Source organism: Rhinoraja longicauda, chromosome 9 (assembly GCF_053455715.1).
Source record: "Rhinoraja longicauda isolate Sanriku21f chromosome 9, sRhiLon1.1, whole genome shotgun sequence".
Lineage (NCBI taxonomy): Eukaryota > Metazoa > Chordata > Chondrichthyes > Rajiformes > Arhynchobatidae > Rhinoraja > Rhinoraja longicauda.
The window spans coordinates 5,753,450-5,779,347 of record NC_135961.1 but is presented as its reverse complement, the minus strand read 5'-3'; the positions used below and the strand labels follow the sequence as shown (position 1 = coordinate 5,779,347).

General features: G+C 44.4%; 1 protein-coding gene across 1 annotated transcript in view; it reads right to left on the bottom strand.

Annotated features, from left to right (window-relative positions):
* Positions 1-4,689: 4,689 nt before the first annotated feature.
* Positions 4,690-25,898, bottom strand: part of LOC144596875 (uncharacterized) — an 86,813-nt gene continuing 65,604 nt past the window's right edge. The window contains 4 exon segments of the mRNA XM_078405738.1: positions 4,690-4,821; positions 11,785-11,840; positions 12,065-12,184; positions 17,742-17,921. Of these exon segments, the coding sequence (XP_078261864.1) occupies positions 4,690-4,821; positions 11,785-11,840; positions 12,065-12,184; positions 17,742-17,921 (488 nt within the window).

Here is a 25,898-nt window from a genome sequence, read left to right as displayed (position 1 = left end):
GATCAAGAATAGTCCAAGGGTCACCAATGAGGTAGATAGTAGTTTGAGTATTTGCAATTCAATTTACAGCTGAATTCAGATATAAATGAATATCTCTAAAATACTTGACATGTTTCACAACTGCAGTTGGCTGAAGTTTAGAAGGATGATGGGGGGCCTCATTGGACCTTACTGAATAGTGAAAGGGTTGGATAGAGTGGATGTGGAAAGGACGTTTCCACTAGTGGGAGAGTCTAAGATCAGAGGCCATAGCCTCAGAATAAAAGGATGGTCCTCTAGAAAGACGATGAGGATGAACTTCTTTAGTCAGAGGGTGGTGAATCTGTGGAATTCATTGCCACGGACAGCTGTGGAGGCCAAGTCTATGGATATTTTTAAGGCGGAGGTTGAAAGATTCTTGATTGGTAAGGGTGTCAGGGGTTATGGGCAGGATGAAAGGGTTGAGCGGGAAAGATTGATCAGCCATATGTGGAATAGACTTGATGGGCCGAATGGCCTAATTCTGTTCCTGGAACTTTTGGACTAATGGAGTCAACCTGGAAAGCATAAACAGTGTTCCTGCAAAAATACACTGAGGTGAATCATTTGCTGTTGAAGTCAAATGTGTTCTCAGGAAGATAATCTTATAGTATTTTCTACTCATTTCAGGATGAAACTTTATTTTGGAGTCAACTGATAGAGCAATATTTGAAACCGGCCGTTGAAGATAAATATTACTCGAAAAGAATAAAGAACGAACTCCTGACTCTCAGGAACAAGGTTGGTAGAGCAAATATTTATCTTTATGCTCACAGAGGTGAAGAACCTTGTTGCTGGAAGTTGTTGTCTTCACACTTACCTGTCTCTTTCAACCTACTGTGGTAACACAATATAATTATCCTGATTGACTCAGCTTCATAAATGCATCTTCTGAATAATGTACCTGAAACCAACAAAACTGTGAGGTGAAATTTCTGACATTTTTCTAGCAATTATTCTGGGGGATATTCTGGTCAGTCTAGTTCTAGATGTTGAGATTTCTTTAGTCAGAGGATGGTGATAATGTGGATTTTTTGCCACAGACGGCTATGAAGGCCAAGTCAATTGATATTTTTAAGGCAGAGATAGGTAGATTCTTTAATAGTATGGGTGTCACAGGTTATGGGGAGAAGGCAGGAGAATGGGGTTAGGAGGCAGAGATAGATCAGCCATGATTGAACGGCGGAGTAGACTTGATGGGACTATCTGCTCCTTTCACATGACCTTATCACCTTATGACACAGTGGCAGCTGACAAACCATTTGTGGGATCTACTATCACAGGGCTAAACATTGCATTGAGTCTCACTGGTGCTAGCAATTTTGGTCAAGCTACATTAAGCAAACTGACATTGAAATGAATGAAGATTTCCCTTATTGCAAAGTATCTGTAAGCTGGAAGGGAATAATGTTTAGTACAAGGTAAAGCCAGCAAAGTCCAAGCAAGGATAGTTCGAGGGTCACCAAAGAGTTCAGGACTGCTCTCTGATTGTAGTAGGATGGTTCAGTTGCCTGATAACAGCTGGGAAAACACTGTCCCTGAATCTGAAGGTATGCGTTTTCACACTTTCACACCTTTTTGCCTGATGGGAGAAGGGAGGAAGGGCCAGGATGTGACTCGTCCTTGATTATGCTGCTGGCCTTCCCGAGGCAGCGTGAGGTGTAAATGGAGTCAATGGAAAAGAGTTTGTTTTGTGTGACGGTCTGGGCTATGTCCACTATTCACCACAATTTCTTGCAGTCTTGGATGGAGCTGTTACCAAACCAGTGGCTGTGGCTTTCTCAGATACATTCTTTGGTCTGAAAATTACACTTCTTCAGATAACTAAAATGTAAAAATGCCCCCAGATTGCCAGATATGAATTTGTTTTTCATTCTCTTTGTTGCTTGGATTTAAACTGTTTATTTTTCCATTGATGATGATGATGATGATGATGATGATGACGACGACGACGGCAGCGATGATGATGATGATGATGATGATGAAGCTGGTGGTGGTGGTGGTGGTGGTGGTGGTGATGATGATGAAGATGATGATGATGATGATGATGATGATGCTTTAATTGTTTCATTCCATTCCATGTCCACCCAGGGTGTCTTCATGTATTTGATGATTAATGTGCTCTGGCTGGGAGGAACATCTTTCCTTCAATTAATTAGTGATGCAATCATCAAGACCAACATCATAATCACTGGAACTAACATTTCAATCGTCCAGATACATCTGCTGTCATTGCGGATTCTAGCCACCTTTGCAATTTTAATCTTCATTCAGTTTTTGGCGATGCTCTACCACAGGTATGTAATGCTGCTACCAGCAGAATGTTGTTCTTTGTCAGCTTTTACTTATTCTCAGAAGAGAAGGTTTGAGTGCTCTTGAAGACGATTGCACTGATTGCTTGATAGAAGTGAGAAAAATCCTTTGGTTACCTCTTGTATGCACTGAATTGTTTTCACTAGGCCTTTGATATGTGTAGTAAGGAACTGCAGATGCTGGTTTACACCGAAGATGGACAAAAAATGCTGGAGTAACTCAGCGGGGCAGGCGGCATCACTGGAGAGAAGGAATGGGTGACGCTTCGGGTTGAGACCCTTCTTCAGAGTGAGACTGAATGCCTGGCCAGTCTGAAGAAGGGTCTCAACCCGAAACGTCACCCATTCCTTCTCTCCATAGATGCTGCCTGTCCCGCTCCAGCATTTTGTGTGTACTTTTGATGAAGTACTACCAGATTAACTCATGACGAAGGACAGAATTAAGGGACAAGGTGAAGAATGGACAGAAAAAATGGTTGCAAAATATAACAGAACACTGTTGGTGGGAGCATGCAAAAAACAAGCAGTTACCTGCAACATTGCGAGTTAAGTGTGCCTGTCGAGACGTGGAACAATTTGTCACCCGTGTAGCTAGCTGAGTCCTGGAGTCATCCTTAGTGGCAGTTCAGTGGCGCTAAGGTAGAGTTGTTGCCTTACAGCACTAGAGACCCGAGTTCTATCCTGACAATGGCTCTTGTCTGCACAAAGTTTGTATGTTCTCCATGTGACTGCGTGGGTTTTCTCCAGGTCCTCCGGTTTCCTCCCACACCCCAATGACGTACAGCTTTGTAGGTTAATTGGTTTTGGTAAAAATTGTAAATTGTTCCCAGTGTGCGTCGGATAGTTTTAGTGTACGGGGTGATCGCTGGTCGGCACAGACTCAGTGGGTCGAAGGGCCTGCTTCCGTACTGTATCTCTAAACTAAACAAAACCAAACGTCAACGCAGGTATCGGAAAGACTCTTAAATGCAGATCACTTACGAATCTGAACAAGTCATCAGGCTTTACATATTATTACCATTCTTACCAGACTTATTTTCAAAATGTGTTTTGTGCATTAAATTCCCAGGTTAAATTAACAATCTCAACCTATTCTCAAACTGAAATCAAATGAACGCTGACAACTTACAAATATTGTACTTGGTTAAAATGTAGTGAACACTGCTGTTTAAAAGTCTACAATAGCATTCATTATTGTAACAGAACAATATGCATTTAATTCCAGAATCTACACCTTCATCCACTTGTTATCACACAGTTCAACAAATGTATCTCAGTCACACAACAAAGATATTCGGACTCGGGTTACAGAAGACGGTAAGATATTTACACATTTACAGTGATTCACAGTCCTCTTTACAAATGTTTGTATCAAGAAGAATAGCTGTAAATAAACTCCAAAAGAATAATGTGTGTTGGCCACCTATTGCAATTTGCAATTGTGCTTGCAATGTTGAATTAATTAAAATAACAAATTAAAATAAATTGGGGTAAAACTAAATAATTGGGGGGGAAAAATCCCCACAGTTGAGTATTTTTTCCTTACAGTCTATAATTACAGGAGTAGGGATCTAGATGTTAATATTACTGTAATTGGATGTTCATTCTCTGCACATGGATTTTTTGGTATCAATACAAATTGTTGAAAGTAATATTTTCTTTTATCAGGTAATCTGACGTGGAAGAAACACTTGATTGTGCCCATAAGTCCAGGTGTAACTGAAATGAGTGAGGACTCCAAGAAAAACAGCAAACAGATCAAGTTTAGTCGTAATGGCAACTGGAGCATCAGCCACTCCTATGATTCAGACTGGCTCAAGAATTAACCATCATCTAGAAAGACAGTTTTTATCATTAGATACACCAACTCGAAGAATAATGTTGGATTCCAACAGGTACACGCCATTAAGAAACAGACTGCATTTACAATCAGTTCGAACCAAGTTGAGATTGAGATCAACTGAGGTTCTAACCAAAGCGTCAGTACAGAGAAGCTTTGCTACGAAGGATTTGAAACCATCAAAACACACCGGTAATTGTGCTCTGATAATGGCTGAGTATCCAGATCCAGCACAATAATGAAAAATATGTTATAATTATCGTCTTGTAAATTGAGTGTCATTAAGTGCATGCTTTTAAAATGCACAGATTCGTGACACTACCTGCCATCGCTCAATAACTCCATCAATAACCATTTCATGAAAGCAAAGGAAGACCTATGTGTCTGGCTAAGATGTGTTGGCACAGGGTTTTCCTATTGATTAAAAAATAAACCATTGTCAAGATAGCGAAAAGATGTATTCCAGGTCGTTATTTCTTGTTTATTTATTTATTTTTACTAAAATATACAAGTAATAGTTCAAACAACGTGAGGGCCTTGTTGACCAGAAGCCACGACGGATTTTTTCAACTTATTTAATTTTGGAAACTTATTTCTGTACATTTGCAATAAGGAGACTCCATATCCTCTGCTCTGACTTGCATGAGCATTCTGTTTGATAAAAAGCATCAGTTACATCTTCCCAAACAAGGAGCAAAATCAGACCTGTTAACTAGTCAAGATTTATTTTTTTACGAGCTCTAAACTTGTCACACCTTGTGTAACAACTATCCCAGCCGGGGTGAGGGCAGGAGGGGCAGTGGGTAGGTTAATAGTAAATGTTGGCAAAACTAAAATTAGTGATTGTTTTACTTTTCCACTGCAGCCATATTTTCTTTCCATTGAAGTAAAACCACCTTCCTTTCTCTGTAAATTGCTTTCTTTCTCACTCAACCTTTAAAACAAAATTCTGACTTCTAGTGGAACCTCCACCATTCCATCACCAACCTCTCTTCTCCTTTAAGGACACCTTTAAATCCATCTCAATCACCAGGAATGTGTTGGTGAAGGATGTGTAGGAAGGAACTGCAGATGCTGGTTTACACCAAAGATAGGCACAAAATGCTGGAGTAACTCAGCGAGACAAGCAGTATCTCTCGAAGGAAGGAATGGGTGACATTTCGTGTTCAGACCCTTCTTCAGACCCGAGAGTCAGGGGAGAGGAAGACACAGAGATATGGAAGGGTAAGGTGTGAAAACGAGACATCAATGAATGAATCAATAGACAATAGGTGCAGGAGGGGGCCATTCGGCCCTTCGAGCCATTCAATGTGATCATGGCTGATCATTCTCAATCAGTACCCCGTTCCTGCCTTCTCCCCATACCCCCTGACTCCGCTATCCTTAAGAGCTCTATCTAGCTCTCTCTTGAATACATTCAGAGAATTGGCCTCCAATGCCTTCTCACACTTATCCACATTAAACTGCATCTGCCATGCATCCGCCCACTCACACAACCTGTCCAAGTCACCCTGCAACCTCATAGCATCTTCCTCGCAGTTCACACTACCACCCAGCTTTGTATCATCTGCAAATTTGCTAATGGTACTTTTAATCCCTTCATCCAAGTCATTAATGTATATTGTAAATAGCTGCGGTCCAAGCACCGAGCTTTGCGGTACCCCACTAGTTACTGCCTGCCATTCTGAAAGGGACCCATTTATCCCCACTCTTTGCTTTCTGTCTGTCAACCAATTTTCTATCCATGTCAGTACCCTACCTCCAATACCATGTGCTCTAATTTTGCCCACTAATCTCCTATGTGGAACCTTGTCAAAGGCATTCTGAAAGTCAAGGTACACCACATCCACCGGCTCTCCCCTGTCAATTTTCCTAGTTACATCCTCAAAGAATTCCAGAAGATTAGTCAAGCATGATTTCCCCTTCGTAAATCCATGCTGACTTGGAACAATCCTGTTACTACTATCCAAATGCTCCGCAATTTCGTCTTTTATAATTGACTCCAGCATCTTCCCCACCACTGATGTCAGACTAACTTGTCTATAATTTCCCGTTTTCTCCCTCCTTTCTTAAAAAGTGGGACAACATTAGCTACCCTCCAATCCACAGGAACTGATCCTGAATCTATAGAACATTGGAAAATGATCACCAATGCGTCCACAATTTCTAGCGCCACCTCCTTAAGTACTCTGGGATGCAGACCATCAGGCCCTGGGGATTTATCAGCCTTCAGTCCCATCAGTCTACCCAACACCATTTCCTGCCTAATGTGAATTTCCTTCAGTTCCTTCGTCACCTTAGGATCTCTGGCCACTAGAACATCTGGGAGATTGTTTGTATCTTCCTTAGTGAAGACAGATCCAAAGTACCGGTTCAACTCGTCTGCCATTTCCTTGTTTCCCATAATAAATTCCCCCACTTCTGTCTTCAAGGGACCCACATTTGCCTTGATTATTTTTTTCCTCTTTACATACCTAAAAAAGCTTTTACTATACTCCTTTATATTATTGGCTAGTTTACCCTCGTACCTCATCTTTTCTCCCCATATTGCCTTCTTAGTCATCTTCTGTTGCTCTTTAAAAGAGTCCCAATCCTCTGGTTTCCCACTCTTCTTTGCTTTGTTGTACTTCTTCTCTTTTATTTTTATGCTGTCCTTGACTTCCCTTGTCAGCCACGGGTGCCTCTTACTCCCCTTGGAATCTTTCCTCCTCTTTGGGATAAATTGATCCTGCAACTTCTGCATTATTCCCAGGAATACCTGCCATTGCTGTTCCACCATCTTCCCTGCTAGGGCCTCCTCCCAGTCAATTCTGGCCAGCTCCTGCCTCATGCCTCTGTAATCCCCTTTGCTATACTGTAATACTGACACTTCCGATTTTCCCTTCTCCCTCTCAATTTGTAGAGTAAAACTTATCATATTTCCTACACATTTGGTATGCAAAGTATTTGTTGAAACATTGATGATTTTAGTTCATTTTCTGATGAAATCAAACATGAGCAGCATATGGAAGCTGGAATTGAAGGGACTGAACTTCAGACTGGACAAGTCGAGCTGATGCAATATTCCATTCTGGAGATCATTCAACCACAGTGTGTCTCACTTTATGTCTTCAATGGAAGAAATGTTGCCAGATACTTTGGAAATCAGATACGAGTAAAATTTTTAAAAGAGATTGCAATTTAGAAAGGTTTTATAGGTACTCTTAAAGGAGACGAGAAGTTTGGAAATTTTAATCTTTGGGGTCTTTTAATGGTTTCCAACGATGAGAGCGGAGTTTGCACAAGAGGCCGTGTTGAAGATGCCTTCACTAGTTCATGCAGGGGGTGAAACAAAGATGTGAGTATGTCGGAGTTAGGGTTGCCAACTGTCCCGTATTAGGCCCGGGGGGACGCTGTAGGCCCGGACTTTGTAGGTCCAGACGCTGTAGGGCCAGACAGCGTAGGCCACGAGGCCCGGGCACCGCCTAATGGAGATTGCGTAGCAACCCGCCTGCCGGCCCGGGCAGCCGCCATTGGTGGAGCGGGAGCATGTGGCCGCTGGCTGGGTGAGGTAACGGCGCGCGGGGCGGTGACATCACCTTGTCCCTTATTTGGGAGTGAGATAGTTGGCAACCCCTAGTAGGAGTACACACGTGAGTACAGAAGGAACTGTAAATGGAGGAATTTTGAGCAAAGGCAAACAATAGACAATAGGTGCAGGAGGAGGCCATTCGGCCCTTCAAACCAGCACTGCCATTCAATGTGATCATGGCTGATCATTCTCAATCTGTACCCCGTTCCTGCCTTCTCCCCATACCCCCTGACTCCGCTATCCTTAAGAGCTCTATCTAGTTCTCTCTTGAATGCATTCAGAGAATTGGCCTCCACTGCCTTCTGTTGCAAACGCCTATTAAAAATGTGAGAGAAACACAGCTTCCACACAAATTTACACCCCAATGTTCAACTTGTTCAGATATTCAAGGTCCCGCCCCCCCGACACCAGTCTGAAGAAGGGTCTCGACCCGAAATGTCACCCATTCCTTCTCTCCTGAGATGCTGCCTGACCTGCTGAGTTACTCCAGCATTTTGTGAAGTAAATACCTTCGATTTGTACCAGCATCTGCAGTTATTTTCCTACAGATATTCAAGGAGTGGGTTGTGTTTAGTCCGTGAGTGTGACCATCAGGTTCTCTCAGCCTACTGTGACTCACCAATTGTATGTTGAGCTTATAGGACTTGATATTACAATCCCTACTATAATTGGCACCTTCTTAATATCTTGAGTGGGGGTAGGGGTAAATACTTAATTGGGGTCATCAGGTGGGCACACTCCTTCCTTGGCGTTTCGTTGATAGGCCCACGACACCTCCAGAGGGCTCAACAGCGACACCTGGCGTCCCAGGTGAATTGAAGCCCAGAGCTCACCTTTGGTGTGATTCTGACCTCCTGCCCAATCTGCTCTAACTTTGAACCTTCCACTGGCCTCTTGAATTGAAGTGAACTGAATTAATTGAATACGTTATTGTCACATGTAATAAGTCACAGTGAGATTCTTTGCTTGAACCTTAGCTTGAATTCCGTGGCTGGTCCACCCTTGTCCTCCTCCCCCCCCCCTTTCACAGCGCCCCCCCAGGCTGGGCCCTGCTTTGTTTGCCCGCTTGCCCACACATTCCCCTCACGCCGGGTCCCTGAAGCTATTAAAGCCTGATCATAGAGGCCCCGTGCAGTGAATGACCTGCTGATTATGAATCCTATAAATGCTTTAATGACTGGTTGAGCCCTTTCCTTAGGCTGTACTGATGATGAAAGTTGTCAAAGCACTTGAATATTTGTGAGTATTAAAATTAATTCATAGAAAAACAGATTAATTCAAACCACCAAAGGGAATGGAAAACCAGTTTCGATCAGGCAATTTGGGTGCATTAATTGATTTCATGTTGTCCAATTTGTTGTGTAATTTCTAACAAAGGATACATCTTTGACCTGCATCTCGGGTTTTCTCCGAGATCTTCATTCCTCCCACACTTCAAAGACATATAAGTTAATTGGCTGGTGTAAATTTAAAAATTGTCCCTAGTGTGTGTAGGATAGTGTTAATGTGTGGGGATCGCTGGTCGGCGCGGACCTGGTGGGCTGAAAGGGCCTCTAACCTTAAACTAAACTAAACTAAAAGATACACCTTTGAAAAAGAATGGAGTTTAGTCATGACCTTAGTGAAAGGCTTAAGGGCCTGCTGCTTCACAGACAGTGAGATGTTTTCTTACAACTCGTAATCCTGCACCCTCAAACATTAAAATATTTGGATACTTTGCAATAAAGGAAATCACTATTCATGTCAGTGTGCACGAAGATTAAACAGCATGCAAAGATGTTAGCATGTGTTTCGCTCACATTTTCAATAGGTGTTTGCAACATTCAAGAGTTACAAACATGTAAAAAAAATTGAATTCAAGGATACAAGTAAGATATTTTCAAATATTAAAAACAGTAGCAATGACTTAAAATAATTAAATATATCTTAATTAACTCGTGTAGGAAAATAACTGCAGACGCTGATACAAATCGAAGGTATCACAAAATGCCGGAGTAACTCAGCAGGTCAGGCAGCATCATGGATAGAAGGAATGGGTGACGTTTCGGGTCGAGACCCTTCTTCAGAATTCTTCTTAATTAACTCAATCAGTTCAGCAAAACTCTCACACTCATGAAAAGCTCAAACACCAAGCGATTGTACGTTGAGGAGATAGATTTCCCAACAAATATATTGGGAAACTGCAGATTGTTCACACACCATCTGCTTTTATGGTCGAACTTTAAGGTCCATGTGTGTCAGATTTTATTCAAACATATGCACAACCATAAATGTGCCTACAGAAGAAAATTATCCTGTATCACCACAGCAAGTTGGTCCAGAGGTCTAAATGCAAAAGCTATAAAATCATGTGTATAAAATTATGAGAGGAATAGATTTGATAGACACACACAGTCTCTTGCCGAGAGTACGGGAATCGAGGACCAGAGGACCTCGGTTTAAGATGAAGGGGAAAAGATTTAATAGGAATCTGAGGGGTAACTTTTTCACACAAAGCATGGTGGGTGTATGAAACGAGCTGCCAGAGGAGGTAGTAGAGGCTGGGACTATCCCAACATTTAAGAAGCAGTTAGACAGGTACATGTTTGGAGGGATATGGACGAGTATAGCTGGGACATTGTTGGCCGGTGTGGGCAAGTTGGGCCAAAGGGCCTATTTCCACACTGTATCACTCTATGACTCTATAATATCTATCCATGTCATCTTCGCGCCATTGTTGAGAAAGTTCTATTTTCCAACCTTGTCCTTGAGGGATCGGAGTTCTCTCTGTATTCTTTTCGAATGCCATGTATCTCCATGGACAGGTTGTAGATACGTCTCAATCAACTGACTCCAGAATAAGGTCTCATCCTAAAATGAGAGGAGAACGTATTTAGTTCAGAGACACCGTGGAGAAACAGGCCCTTCGGCCCACCGAGTCCACACCGACCAGTGATTCCTGCACATTAACACTATCCTATACACACTATACATCATTTACATTTATACCAAGCCAATTAACCTACAAACCTGCATGGAGGCAGAGAGGAAAGCTCTTCAGTGGGTAGTCCATAGAGCTCAGAGGACTATCGAAACACAGCTACCAGCATCTACAACACACGATGCCTCAGAAAAGCCACCAGCATCCACAAAGACTCTTCACACCCCTGCAACAGTCTGTTCGAAAGTCTACCACCGAACTTCTACCAGCGAAATATGTGCTGCTGTAAACACTCTATTAATATTCATTTTTAATAAGTTTTAAATTAAACACTCGTGTCTTGCCCCTTGAAAGCCAGCAAAGTGGTCATCATCACCTCCCATCATCCTGTGTTGCTACTTTCAGAAAACTATGGATATGAACCAAAAGGTCCCTCCAATTCATCTTCATTTCAATATTCGTTTAGCATCTTGTCCACAACCTGGGGAATATCCCACACTTTCCCTGACCACTTTCGGTGGCCAGGGATATTATGCTCCTAATATACAAAGAATGACTTAGATTTCCACTGAATAAAATCTGTCAAGGGTATTTCATGTCCCCATTCTGTTCCCCAAATTTCTTTCTTGAGTACACTTGTACATTGCTCAAGTGACCCGCTTGATTGTGGTTACCTCTACATGCCATTTGCTTCCTTTGTTTTCCTTATCAAACCTTACAGATCTTCAGATACACATAAAGTGCTGGAGTAACTCAACGGGTCAGGCAGCATCTCTGGAGAAAAGGTATGGGTGACCTTTCGTGTCGGGACCCTTCTTCAGACTGAAAGTGGAGGGGAGGGAACTGGAGGTAAGATAAAGCCCATAGATTCCTTACATATCCTTCAACATCCAAGATTTCCTCATCTTGCCATCTTTGCTGTTCACCTTTACTGGAACATTCTGGCCTGAACTTATGTTAACTCTCTTTAGAACAGACGTTACAGATGTGTGTTTCCTGCCTCTAAGTTTCCTCTGTGCACTTGTCAGGAAGACTCTGTGCCCAAGTGTGAAAGAGGACAGTCTAGTTCAGGCGAGGGTACAATTCATTGCTTAATGCAAGGAATCTCCAAGTGTTATCTTACTTCTTCCAGGAAATCTTCGGTAAAGAATGTTGTTTCGTTCAGCTTGGAGACCCAGCCTTGAAAACACAAACACCATAGTTCAGATAATATTTATACTCCACAACGTCTAAATTGACAAAGTCCTTTGCATAGATGGTAAATCTGCTTTCCTGTAAAACATCAATGGTCTTGGTGGATTTTTACCGGGATCCAAATATTTCAAGGTTACTTTGTGCAAAAGAGCAAATGCAATGGGTGGCTAATTAAGATTGATAAATATTTGGAAATGTGGTTCACTCACAGTTTTCTACTGGTAAGTCCAGTTCCTTCGTGATTTTGTCTGTTTCATTTGTACTTGGAAAATAACAGTGGAAAACAATCAGAGCAAGTTGTTTCACTATAGTCACTATAGTCAACAGGTCTAGTCAAGAAAATGGAAACATTCTCATTTTTAAGTACATTTTTAAAAATTATTAAAATATTTCTCTCCTTGCATTTTTGAAAAATATGTCATCAGGGCGGTATGGTGGTGCAGCGGTAGAGTTGCTGCCTTACAGCGCCAGAGAGCCGGGTGCGATCCTATCTGTGGGTGTTGTCTGTATGGAATAAGCACGTTCTCCCCGTGATCTACATGGGTTTTCGGGTACTCGGGTTTCCTCCCACAGTCCAGAGACGTACAGGTTTGTGGGCTAATTGGCTTGGTAACATTGTAAATTGTCTCTAGTGCGTGCAGGATACTGTTAATGTGTGTGGATCGCTGGTCAGCACGGACTCGGTGGGCCGAAGGGCCTGTTTCCACATTGTTTCTCTAAACTAATCTAAATTCATCTTTTAAATAACAGTACCTTTATTGAAATTTGGTGGCAAGGCTCCTGAGGGAAGTTGGAGTCAGAGGGCAGGCCCAAAGGAGGGCAATCAAAGAACTTGCAAATACCGCCGAACGGAACAGTCACTGGCTGTGGCTGAAAAGAAAAGATACTGTCTGGGCTGCCACGTGACCATCTAGAGGCTAACCATAAGACACACACCCAGGTCTGATCACCCTACAATGGGGGGCCTGCCTCGACTGAGGGTGTCTTGTGATAAAAGGCCGAAACACCCAGTGACGTTGAGGTACACAACTGAAGATGTGTCTGAATGGTAGCAACATCACCTAGTGGTCACCCCCAAGAACAACACCAGTTAATTGTAGTGCAAACCTTAGAGATTGTAACATCCAGTCCTACTAATCAATCTACATGCCACCACAGGGATGTTTAAAGCAATAATTAGGAATATCCTCAGAGAAAGCTGGCTTAAAGTTTTAAGACGCGCAAGTAACTTTGCTAAATATTTGAAGAAGTAGTTAAGGGATTGTCGATGTAAGTTACTTCTACAGACTTGCATACAATTCCATGCAAGAAGCTATTGAGTCACTCTAACCTTTTGTGTTTATCTATTGTCAATGTTGTCCTGGTGAATTTCATTGTCTGTAACTCATTTTCACCTAGCCCACAGCTCACAATGGCCTGTTCCTTTTATCATTGTTTCTTTTTTGCATATTTCATTCATTTGTTCTATATCTCTCCATATCACTGTCTAGATCTCTTGTTCCCCTTTCTCCTGACTCTCAGTCTGAAGAAGGGTCTTGACGCAAAACATCACCCATTCCTTCTCTCCAGAGATGCTGCCTGACCCGCTGAGCTTCTCCAGCTTTTTATGTCCTTCTTCTGTCTGTTCTAGTCCTGAGGATGAAATTTCAGTCTACTTTCTAAACGGTAAAAAGGCAGAAAATAATCAGAAATGAACATGATCAGGTCCAAGGACAGAGGGATCACAAAATGCTGGAGTAACTCAGCGGGTCAGGCAGCATCTAGGAGAGAGGGAATGGGTGACGTTTCGGGTCGAGACCCTTCTTCAGCCTAGGTTGTAGGACAGAAATCACTAAACCTGGTTAACAAATATATAACTTCATCTGAAAGGCTCGTTTTGTGTCTATCCAGCATTTTGTGCCTATCTAGGATTTTTATAGTATTTGATTAAGTGTTTTAATCGTCATGGTTACGGTAGCGCAGCGGTAGAGTTGCTGCCTTACAGTGCCTGAGACCCCGGTTCGATCCTGACTATGGGCGCTGTCTGTACGGAGTTTGTACGTTCTCCCCATGACCTGCGTGTGTTTTCTCTGAGATCTTCGGTTTCCTCCCACACTCCAAAGACGTACAGGTTTGTTGGTTAACTGGCTTGGTCTAAATGTAAAATTGCCCCTCGTGTGTGCAGGATGGTGTTAATGTGCGGGGATCGCTGGTCGGTGCAGACTCGGTGGGCCGAAGGGCCTGTTTCCGCGCTGTATCTCTAAACTAAACGAAGCTTTAAACGATCTCAATAAGACCAGTGAAAAGTTTGTTGTCATTCCCCACCAAGGGCAGGATGCAATCGGACTCTCAATTACCACAGTGACCCAAACAGTTTTGTCACACGCTTGTGACAGATTTCAAAGGACACAAATGATATTTACCTTTCAAGCGTCTTTTTAGTGGGATGCTGTGTTTTCCGACCATGAATGACCCATTCAAAGTACCATCGACCTATTTGGTATTTCAGGAGTCGATCCTTGGGTGCGCTTCCATTTTGCCCCTTTGCCCTGGTCTCTCTCGTTCCCCAAGATGTGATGTGCAGGTTTGCCAGTGAGTACTGTAAGATTTGAGAAGTTTTCCCTCATTTGAAAAGCAACGCAAACCAAAGAGCTGCAGTTTGGACATTTTAAACGGGAGACTGGGGCTGATAGCGGAGAAAAGCTGCGGTCAGATTAACAAAGAATGTCACAATCCGTGGGTCCTAAAATGGCCGCAGGACCTCGTGACCAGCCACAAAAGGTAAAAAAACCTTACATCCCAGTCTCTAGGTTTTCTGCAAAGCCATGGCCAGAACAAAGGATGGGTATTGGCCATGCAGAAACCTACGAAACCAGGTCGGAGTCCAGACACTGGGGCACTGACATCAGCATACTCACAATGCCCCAAGCCGACCTAAACAGTTCATCTCAGTGAGGGGGCACAATAGCCCATAGAAAACTACCTGGTAGGTGATGGGAAACCAGTTAACACCCATCACCTCACAATGAAATCCCAATTTACACCGTCTGGCCATCCCCGGTATCCCGGAACATAAGGCAGATCAGAAGATAAACCTCATACATATCTTTTGAACAAAGAGATTCCAAGATCTGGCGGGAGATATGACGGGTCAGAAACAGTATAACTGGCCACTACTTTGGGTGAAAAAGTTAAGACGGACAGGAGGCAAGAAGCGCAGAGAAAACCGGGTTCGAAGTCAACTGAAACTCAAGAAGAAATACTGGAAGAAGAAGTTAAGTCAACTCGAGAAGAAAACCTGCAGGAAACGCAAGCAGGCAAGAAAACGAATGCAGGAGGAAGAAAAGACAGGCAAGAAAAACGGATGCAAGAGAGAGGAACAGGCACGCAACTCGAGGAGAAATACTGCCAAACGAACAGCCAGTAACCCCAGTAATAGCCCCATGGTGAGCATGCATTCCAAATCCTACATATCCTGGACATAGTTTAGTGTAGAGGGGAGGGTGGTTGTGAATAAACGTTGGGTGTGTACTAAAATATGTGTTGGTCAAGGTTGCGATGCGTCGTACGTTCCCCATCTTACAGTCGTGTCTTGCAGAACTGTGTTTAAGAATTCATAAGTAAAAGGTATTCGTGTATATGTCTTATAGAACTGTGTTTTATGATTCATAGTTATAAGTATTCGTGTGATTCGGTATGTGTTTCATAGACATGTATTATAGAACTGTATAAGTATTCATGGACAATAGTCCCAAGTGCTGAATAAAAGCCTTTTTCATTTAAACCCTGGTTTTAAAATCTGGTCTGGTTGAATTTTTTCTGCACTATAAGAGCTCCTGCACCTAAGTCCAGTGTCTAGAACCGTAAGGGGTGAGTGGGTCGAACCACTCACGGGGAACCAGTGTGCACGGCCTGGTCAAGGGATCAGAGCAAGGCACGGGGACCTTAGGTCGGGCGAAAGCTCGGCGCAGAAACCCCTTACAGTACATTGGCTGTAGCATGGAGGCAGCAGGAATTCAAAGGAGATAGAGCAGTCCATACAGAACAAGAGGAAGTTCAGTTGGGTGCAACAGTGCAGTGATGAAGTAAAGGAGTACAAGTGCAGTAATGTAAATACCAATTGGTGACACGATGGTTCCATCGCTGATTATTATGCCTAAAAAATAAAATAGATGGTTTTAGCTAATTAAGTCAGTTCACAATGGCAACATCCTGTTAATTAGGGATTAGCCCTTTTGTGAATTGAATAAACGTTACTCTTGCCCCATCAGTTGCAAAACCTATACCTATGAAATAGATGTATGGCTATGATTGAAAGTTTACAATTACAGTGTAGCACGCAGAACACCCATGTCTCCCTCTGTTATCTGCTGAGATATGATGCATTAACATATGATGAGTGTTTGTCGGCACTGGGCCTGTACTCACTGGGCCTGTACTCACTGGGCCTGTACTCACTGGGCCTGTACTCACTGGGCCTGTACTCACTGGGCCTGTACTCACTGGGCCTGTACTCACTGGGCCTGTACTCACTGGGCCTGTACTCACTGGATTTCAGAAGGATGAGGGGGGACCTCATTGAAACTTACCGAATAAGGAAAGGCTTGGATAGAGTGGATGTGGAGAGGATGCTTCCACTAGTGAGAGAGTCTGGGACCAGAGGCCACAGTCTCAGAATAAAAGGAAGGGCCTTTAGAAAGAGATGAATAGGAATATCTTTAGTCAGAGGGTGATGAATCTGTGGAATTCATTGCCACAGAAGGCTGTGGAGGCCAAGTGAGTAGATATTTGTTAGGTGTGATAGGTTCTTAACTAGTACAGGTATCAGGGATTATGTGGAGAAGACAGGAGAACGGGGCTGAGGGGGAGAGATAGATCAGCCACGATTGAATGGCTTGAGTAGACCTGATGGGCTGAATGTCCTAATTCTGCTCCTATGACTTATGAATTTATGAACTTATGAGATCCACACTGATCAAAAATTGTTTTTCAAAAAGAAGTTTCATTCCTTCAACTAGAATCACTTTTTGACCTTAGCAACATTGATAAACGAAAAGAGCAAACCTATTTCAATGTCACTCACATATCCAAAAAGAAGATATATTTATTTTACAGTACTTCTGTCTGGAAACCAAAAAGCTGCTCAACATGTTGTACAAGCCTTTAATAATAGACTCACTCAATGACATATTGAACAGTTTCACCTTGGGGATAAACCCATCGGCAAAGTAACTTATATGTTGCTGTGAAACTGCCCCTCCCGCTGTTTGTTTTGGAATCTGTGGACTTAAAAGACAAAAAAAGTTTTCTTTCTGAAAGAATGTCCATTTGCCAAACCTCATGCCTCCAATTCCATCGGTGACCTTTTTTGAGTATCTTCACCACCACAAATACCAATTGAGTTTAAATCGGTAAAATGAGATCACCATCATCGGCAAATTATTCACTAACTCATTGCAATGAGACAAGCCACATCTTGGAATTTAGGTGGAGCCACTGACAAAAGGCGAATGGATTGTAAAATTCATCTGTATCAATTTCTCCCTCCATTTCCACCTCCCCTCTCTCCTATGTATTGAGTTGCTTATCTGTATAAGAAGATAACTGCAGATGCTGGTACAAATCGAAGATTTTTATTCACAAAATGCTGGAGTAACTCAGCAGGTCCGGCAGCATCTCGGGAGAGAAGGAATGGGAGACGTTTCGGGTCGAAGAAGGGTCTGAAGAAGGGTCTCGACCCGAAACGTCACCCATTCCTTCTCTCCCGAGATGCTGCCTGACCTGCTGAGTTACTCCAGCATTTTGTGAATAAAATCCTTTGAGTTGCTTATCTGCTTTTGATGAAGGAAACGGACATCATGAAAATGAAAATAATGTGCAGACATATAGTCCAAAAGAAATACTCACTGAAAGCGGTGCAAACTCCACCAATCATCGCCAGGGTATAAACGACAGTGAAGGCTGCTGTCACTGCGATCTGAGTGTCGGGTGATACCGTGTAACAGATAATGAGGTAAATTATTGGAGGGATCATTGAAACTATCAGGCACCAGTTGTAATTCCAGCCAGTGAAGAATGACAGAGCAGCTGTAAATTAAAATAAAACACAACTATTACCAATGACCCCAGTGAAACCTTTTCTGGTGCATTTTCACACAATGGCCTGGAAATCTCTCCACAACTTGTGCGGTGTGGTGGCATTGCGGTAGAGTTGCTGCCCTGCAGCACCAGAGACCCAGGTTGGATCCTGACTATGGGCGCTGTCTGAACTGTGTTTGTACGTTCTTCCTGTGACCACATGGGTTTTCTACCAGGTGGCACAGTGGAGCAGCAGTAGAGTTGCTGCCTTACAGCGCTTACAGCACTAGAGACCCAGGTTCAATTCTGACCACGGGTGCTGTCTGTAAAGAGTTTGTACGTTCTCACCGTGACCTCGTGCGTTTTCACCGAGATCTTCGGTTTCCTCCCACATTCCAAGGATGTGCAGTTTTGTAGGTTAATTGGCTTGGTGTTAGTGTACATCGGAGTTAGTGTCCTCACCACAGGAGCCCGTGCAGCAGAGAACAGACGCACTGCAGAGGCCCAGAGGAAACGCACCGCGCGCAAGGCCCGGGCTACCTCCACTCCCACTGCAGCACCCATCCACTTGTGTCCAACGTGTGGGCGTGCCTTCCAGACCTGGATCGGCCTCACCAGTCACTTCCGGACCCACAGTCACCAATCCTCCAACTGAAAGTGAAGTCATGGTCATCTTCCAACCCGAAGGACCAACAACAACAGTGTTCATTGTCCCTAGTGTGTGTAGGATAGTGTTAATGCGCGGGGATCGCTGGGTAGTGAGGACTTGGTGTGCCGAAGGGCCTGTTTCCGTGCTGTATTTCTAAACTAAAGGAAAATAAGCACCAGTTTCCTCCCACTTTCCAAAGACGTGTGGGTTTTAGCTTAAATGGCTTAGGTAAAAATTGCAAATCATCCCTAGTGTATAAGATAGTGCAAGTGTATAGGGTATCCAGTGGTCAGCACACTGTATGCGGTATAGGAGCAGGGAGGTTCTGCTGCAGTTGTACAGGGCCTTGGTGAGACCACGCCTGGAGTATTGTGTACAGTTTTGGTCTCCTAATCTGAGGAAAGACATTCTAGCCTTAGAGTACAGAAAAGGTTCACCAGATTGATCCCTGGGCTGGCAGGACTTTCATATGAAGAAAGACTGGATAGACTAGGCTTATACTCGCTGGAATTTAGAAGACTGAGGGGGGATCTTATTGAAACATATAAAATTCTTAAGGGGTTGGAGAGGCTAGATGCGGGAAGATTGTTCCCGATGTTGGGGAAGTCCAGAACCAGGGGTCACAGCTTAGGGATAAGGGGGAAGTCTTTTAGGACCGCGATGAGAAAACATTTCTTCACACAGAGAGTGGTGAGTCTGTGGAATTCTCTGCCACAGAAGGTAGTTGAGGCCAGTTCATTGGCTATATTTAAGAGGGAGGTAGATGTGGCCGTTGTGGCTAAAGGGATCAGGGGGTATGGAGAGAAGGCAGGTACAGGTTACTGAGCTGGATGATCAGCCATGATCATATTGAATGGTGGTGCAGGCTCGAAGGGCCGAATGGCCTACTCCTGCACCTATTTTCTATGTCTATGTTTCTATGTATCACTGGTTGGTGGGCCAAAGGGCTTGTTTCAACGCTGTATCTCTAAACTAAAGTGAAACTTGTGATATTTTCTAAAATTATCATTTTTTTTTTAGAGATACAGCGCAGAAACAGGCCCTTCGGCCCTACCGGGTCCGCGCCGCCCAGCGATCCCCGCACACTAACACTATCCTACACCCACTAGGGACAATTTTTTTTACATTTGCCCAGCCAATTAACCTACATACCTGTACGTCTTTAGAGTGTGGGGGGAAACCGAAGATCTCGGAGAAAACCCACGCAGGTCACGGGGATGTGAGAGAGAGGTAAAAAGGGATAATTGATTTAAACTAAGGACCATGAGAAATAGCTGACCCGACTGTGCTCGGCTAGATAAGAACCGCAATAACAAATGGTGACATTCCAAGGATAAGGGCAAGATATCCAAAGAACTAGCAGAGAGAGCACAAGATAACCAGAGCACTAGGAGAGAGGGCAAGATATCCAGAGCACTAGGGGAGAGGGCATGAACTACTCTGTACTGCGCCTGCCTAATGAGATCAATGAATATTGCAAAAACGCCCCGCATGACAAGATGCCTCATTTAAATGCACATGCGATGTATGATGTGGGAGGCAACAGGGGCAGTGTCGTTAGATTGTGCACCTCAGTGCTCCGATTGGAAGGAGTCCAGAGGGGAGGAATTTAAGGTGTGACAATTGTAAAGTGAAGTGAATAAAAAGAAGGGATTTTCCCGACCTCGGTGTGTCTCGAGAGGGGAGGCACCCAACTCTGCAGACTTGCAAATAAACTATACTTGTTTCTCTAGATTGTCTCGAGCATCGTGATTGTGAGCACTCACATTTGCATCTCACAGGGAGAACGTACAAACTCCGTACAAACTCCGTACAGACAGCGCCCGTAGTCAGGATGGAACCTGAGTCTCCGGCGCTGCATTCGCTGTAAGGCAGCAACTCTACTGCTGCGCCACCGTGACCGCAGTGGAATGATGTGTGTGCGTGCGGTGAAACATGGAAATCCTGAAGTTGCTGCCAGATTTTTCTATTCCTTCACGCCTGCCTTCATCACAACAACAGTGGCCTGACAGGAATTTCAGGTGGTAACAAAACATCAACACTGCAAAGAAAACATGAGCATTTTATACTTTGTTGCCTGAGGGGTAGGTGAGCTATTAATAGTCTTACACAATCATGATTAAGATGTTTAAAAACTCTTTGGCACCAAATGGGTTGTTTTTTATTTCCATCAATCAAAATGTTATGTCTTCTGCTTTTGTAAAAACGTGCAGACATTTCAGTATCAATGTCAGCAAGCCAAAGGAGCTAGTTATTGACTTCATGAAGCATGGTGGAGTACGTGCCCCACACACCATCAAAGGTGCTGAAACCAAGATGGTGGTGAACTTCATGTCCCTTGGTGTTAATATTACCAACGATCTGTCGTGGACAGACCACATTGTTGCAACAGCCAGGAAAACACATCAACACCTCTACTTCCAGAGGGTACTGAGGAAATCTGCCATGTTTAGAGATACAGTGCGGAAACAGGCCCTTTCGGCCCACCGGGTCCGTGCCGACCAGCGATCCCCGCACACTAACACTATCCTACACACACTGGGGACCATTTTTTTAACATTTACCAAGCCAATTAACCTTCAAACCTGTACATCTTTGGAGTGTGGGAGGAAATCGAAGATCTCGGAGAAAACCCACGCAGGACACGGGGAGAACGTACAAACTCCGTACAGACAGCACCTGTAGCCGGGATCGAACCCGGGTCTTCGGCGCTGCATTCGCTGCAAGGTAACAACTCTACCGCTGCGCCACCGAGCCGCCCTTAATAGTCAACCTGTGCCATGCTGTGCCACCGTGACTCTTACAAACTTCTACAGATGACTCTTACAAACTTCTACAGATGCTCAATAGAAAGCATACCATTGGTTTGCATCACCGCTTCACTCGGGACAGCCCTGCCCAAGAATGCAAGAATTTGCAAAGAGTTGTGGATGGAGCCTCACCCATCGCCATTGGCGCCATCTACACTTCATGCTGCCTCAGGAAAGCAGCCAACATAATCAAAGACTTGTCTCTCCCGGGTCATTCCTTCTTCTCTCTGTTCCTGTCAGGCAGAAGGTACAGAAGCTTGAAAGCGCGCACCACCAGACTCTGCAACAGCTTCTTCCCCTCTGTTATCAGCCTAAATGGTTCTTCTATAGGCTACGATATTGTCTGATTCACCTTCACCCCATTGCAGGTGTTGGACTTTGTCTCTGGATCTGATGTGCTACAATGCTGAGAATTATATTATGTGCTCTGTATCCTCCCCTTTGCTCTACCCATTGTATTTGAATTTGACTTGATTGTATTAACGTATAATATTATTTGACCTTATCGTATATCATGCAAAGCAAAGCTTTTCACTGTACCACAGTACACGTGACAATAATAAACCTGAACCTAAACCTAAATATACTTTAATCTGTTTTGTGTTCTTCACTGTTTATTTTAATCCCTGTAAAATGTTAAAATACAAGTTGGCTTAGTGGTAGAGTTGCTGCCTTACAGCACCAGTGACCCAGGTTCGATCCTGACTACGGGCGCTGTCTGTACGGAGTTTGTACGTTCTCCCCGTGACCTGCGTGGGTTTTCCCCGAGATCTTCGGTTTCCTCCCACACCCCAAAGACGTGCGGGTTTGTAGGTTAATTGGCCTGGTATACGTGTAAATTGTTCCCAGTGTGTGCAGGATGGTGTTAATGTGCGGGGATTGCAGGCCGGTGTGGACTCGGTGGGCCAAGGGGCCTGTTTCTGCACTGTTTAACTAAATTAAAGTCGATGCTTTTTTACCCCTGATGCACTGTCAAGTCAAGTCCAGTCCAGTCCAGTCCAGTCCAGTCCAGTCCTGTCCAGTCAAGTCTAGTCAAGTCCAGTCAAGTGCAGTCCAGTTAAGTCAAGTCAATTTTGTGTGTATAGCACATTTAAAAACAATGTGCTGTACATCAGTTCAGGTACTAAGAACGAACATACAATGGCACACAAACATAACAGCACATACATAAACAGTTCACAGCGCCCCCTCAGAGGGCCTCAAACGCTAGGGAGTAGAAATAGGTTTTGAGCCTGGACTTAAAGGAGTCGATGGAGGGGGCAGTTCTGATGGGGAGAGGGATGCTGTTCCACAGTCTAGGAGCTGCAACCGCAAAAGCGCGGTCACCCCTGAGCTTAAGCCTAGACTGCGGGATAGTCAGTAGCCCGAAGTCGGCAAGAATTCTTCCAATGATTGTTCACTCGGCCGTTTGCTGCTGTCACTGTTTCTGGGCTCACGAGACCTTCTGGAACCCAAGAGCAATGGGCATCAGAAAACCACTTCACAAAGAGTGCATGGACATTACGGGCAGCTCTGTTGTATTCTAAGGTAATGGCACCCAGAGTTGATGATCTGGATAAAATCTGGTAGTGGAGAAATGGGTGCTTCAAGATTGAAATCCATCACCCAACAACTCAATGGCATTTGCCATTTTTGATGGATCCCAGCGTCGCTGTTGGTTGAAGAATGAGGGGAATCAATGAGGGGGAATGTCTTCAACTACAGTTATTGAATAAGAAGCTTCTACGATTACACTGAAGGGACTGCCACCAGTCATTTTCAGTCTCAGTGGAAACATAGAAAATAGGTGCAGGAGGAGGCCATTCGGCCTTTCGAGCCAGCACCGCCATTCATTGTGATCATGGCTGATCATCCACAATCAGTAACCCATGCCTGCCATCTCCCCATAATCTCTAGAGCTCTATCTAACTCTCTTTTAAATTCATCCGGTGAATTGTCCTCTGTGGCAGAGAATTCCACAAATTCCACAAATTCATAACTCTCTGGGTGAAAAAGTTTTTTCTCATCTCAGTTTTAAATGGTCTCCTCTTTATTCTTAGACTGTGGCCCCTGGTTCTGACCTTCCCCGACATTGGGAACATTTTTCCTGCATCTAGCTCGTCCAGTCCTTTTATAATTTCATACGTTTCTTTAAGATCCATTATCTGATGACTCAGCCTGAATCCATTATCTGAAGTGTTAACATTAGAAAAATGCTCTGGGCTCATATGTCCACCTCTGCCTGTATGGAAATGTCTGGAGGAATTGTGGTTATTAAAGATAAATCCGTTTCATGACCAAGATTGTTTGCTGTGTCACAGTTGCTGTGCAGTTCAGAAAAGGGCTTGCCCTGGGCTATTTTATCCCAAACTTCCATCTAAACTGCTATGCTTGCTTAAAGAACAAGCCTCACAAACAAGACCTCACGAAAAGAAAATAAGATTCTCAAAAATGATTCCGTTTCAGCTGAAATTTCAGTTAGTGGTGATTGTCCATGTAATCTGCTGACTGCAGAATTCAGATTGCATTGTAAACCTTCCAACGCATTGAGTAGACAATAGACAATAGGTGCAGGAGTAGGCCATTCGGCCCTTCGAGCCAGCACCGCCATTCAATGTGATCATGGCTGATCATTCTCAATCAGTACCCCGTCCCATCTCCTCCCCTCTCTGCATTCCGCAGAGACCGTTCCCTCCGTAACTCCCTGGTCCACTCATCCCTTTCTACCCAAACCACCCCAACCCCGGGCACTTTCCCCTGCAACCGCACGAGATGCAACACCTGTCCCTTTACCTCCGCCCTCAACTCCATCCAAGGACCCAAACAGTCTTTCCAGGTGAGACAAAGGTTCACCTGCACCTTCTCCAACCTCATCTATTGCATCCGCTGCTCTAGATGTCAACTCATTTACATCGGCGAAACCAAGCGCAGGCTCGGCGATCGTTTCGCTGAACACCTGCGCTCGGTCCGCATTAACAAAACTGATCTCCCGGTGGCCCAGCACTTTAACTCCCCCTCCCATTCCCAGTCTGACCTTTCTGTCATGGGCCTCCTCCAGTGCCATAGTGAGGCCCGCCGGAAATTGGAGGAGCAGCACATCATATTTCGTCTGGGCAGTTTGCAGCCCAGTGGTATGAACGTCGACTTCTCCAACTTTAGATAGTTCCTCTGTCCCTCCCTTCCCCTCCTCCTTCCCAGATCTCCCTCTATCTTCCTGTCTCCACCTATATCCTTCCTTTGTCCTATATATCTGTGGGCGTGGCTGCGTTCTGCAGCTGCGGCTCACCGGCAGTCTCTCTGTCTTTTTTTTGTTTTTTTTGTCTGTCATCGTTTAATGTACGTTTTGTTTTATTTTTAACTCTGTGTATGTGGGGGGGTGGTGGGGGGGTTGGGGGAAACCTTTTTTCAAATCTCCTCCTCAACGGAGATGCGACCTTTACCGTGTCGTATCTCCGTTCGCGCTACGGCCTAACATCGTGGAGTCGGCGGCCTCCAGCTGGGATCGACCTTGAAGACTCCCGTTGCAGGGCCTGGACTTACCATCTCGGAGGCTTCGGCCGTGGGCCCTGCAGACCGCAACATCGGGAGTTCGCAGGTCCCTGGCTGGCGACCGGTTTTTGGGAGCTCCAGCCGTAGCAGCTTCAACCGCCCCGAAGTGCGAGGTATGATCGACCCGCCCGCAGGCCCTTCATCGCCCTGCGTGGCCCGGCCGCAGCACTTTCCATCGCCCGGTGGGGGCTCAGGACTTTCATCGGCCTGCTCGGCTCGGCCCTGGGACTTTCCATCGCCCGGTGGGGGCTTCAAAAAGTTGGGAGCCTCGATCACCTCGTGGCACCACGGGAGAAGAATGAGGAGGAGATAAGACTTTGCCTTCCATCACAGTGAGGGTATGCCTAGAGCAATCACTGTGATGGCTGTTTGTGTAAAAATTGTATCTGTGTGTCCTGTGCTTTTTGTTGTCTGCCGGACCCTGACGTGAGAGGACGCTGGCGTTGTTTATTCGCCGCTTTTCCGTTAGGATAGTTTGTCTGTTTGTTTTTATGTTGATTGTTTTTGTAAAGCGCTTTGAGCACCCGATAAGGCGCTATATAAAATAAATGAATTATTATTATTATTATTATATCCATGTCCAGTCTGGCTTCTTGTACGATAATAACAAGGTTTAAGGCTCAGACTCTTATCTGTCATCTGGACATATTGCTACCCTCTGGACTCTATATGGAACTCCACAATTTCGGGTAGATTGCTTTCTATGTCCACATCAAAACTGGCCATGCCTGCTGAGTCTCATTCTCAGTTGTCCCTTATCTCGTAGCTTTTGTTCCAATTGTCTCTCTCAAACTGACTCCATGAAACTGTAGCTTGGATGATCACGACCACCTACCCACAGAGCAACTCTGGCTTTACCCTGTTAGAAGTGTTCCTTGTAAACCCCCCATTCCTCCCTCACCTTCTCTGCAACTTAAAAGATAACTTATTTCCCGTCCTTTACAGTTCGGAACCAGGATCTTCAAGCTTCTCTTTCCGCAGATATTACCTGACCTGCTT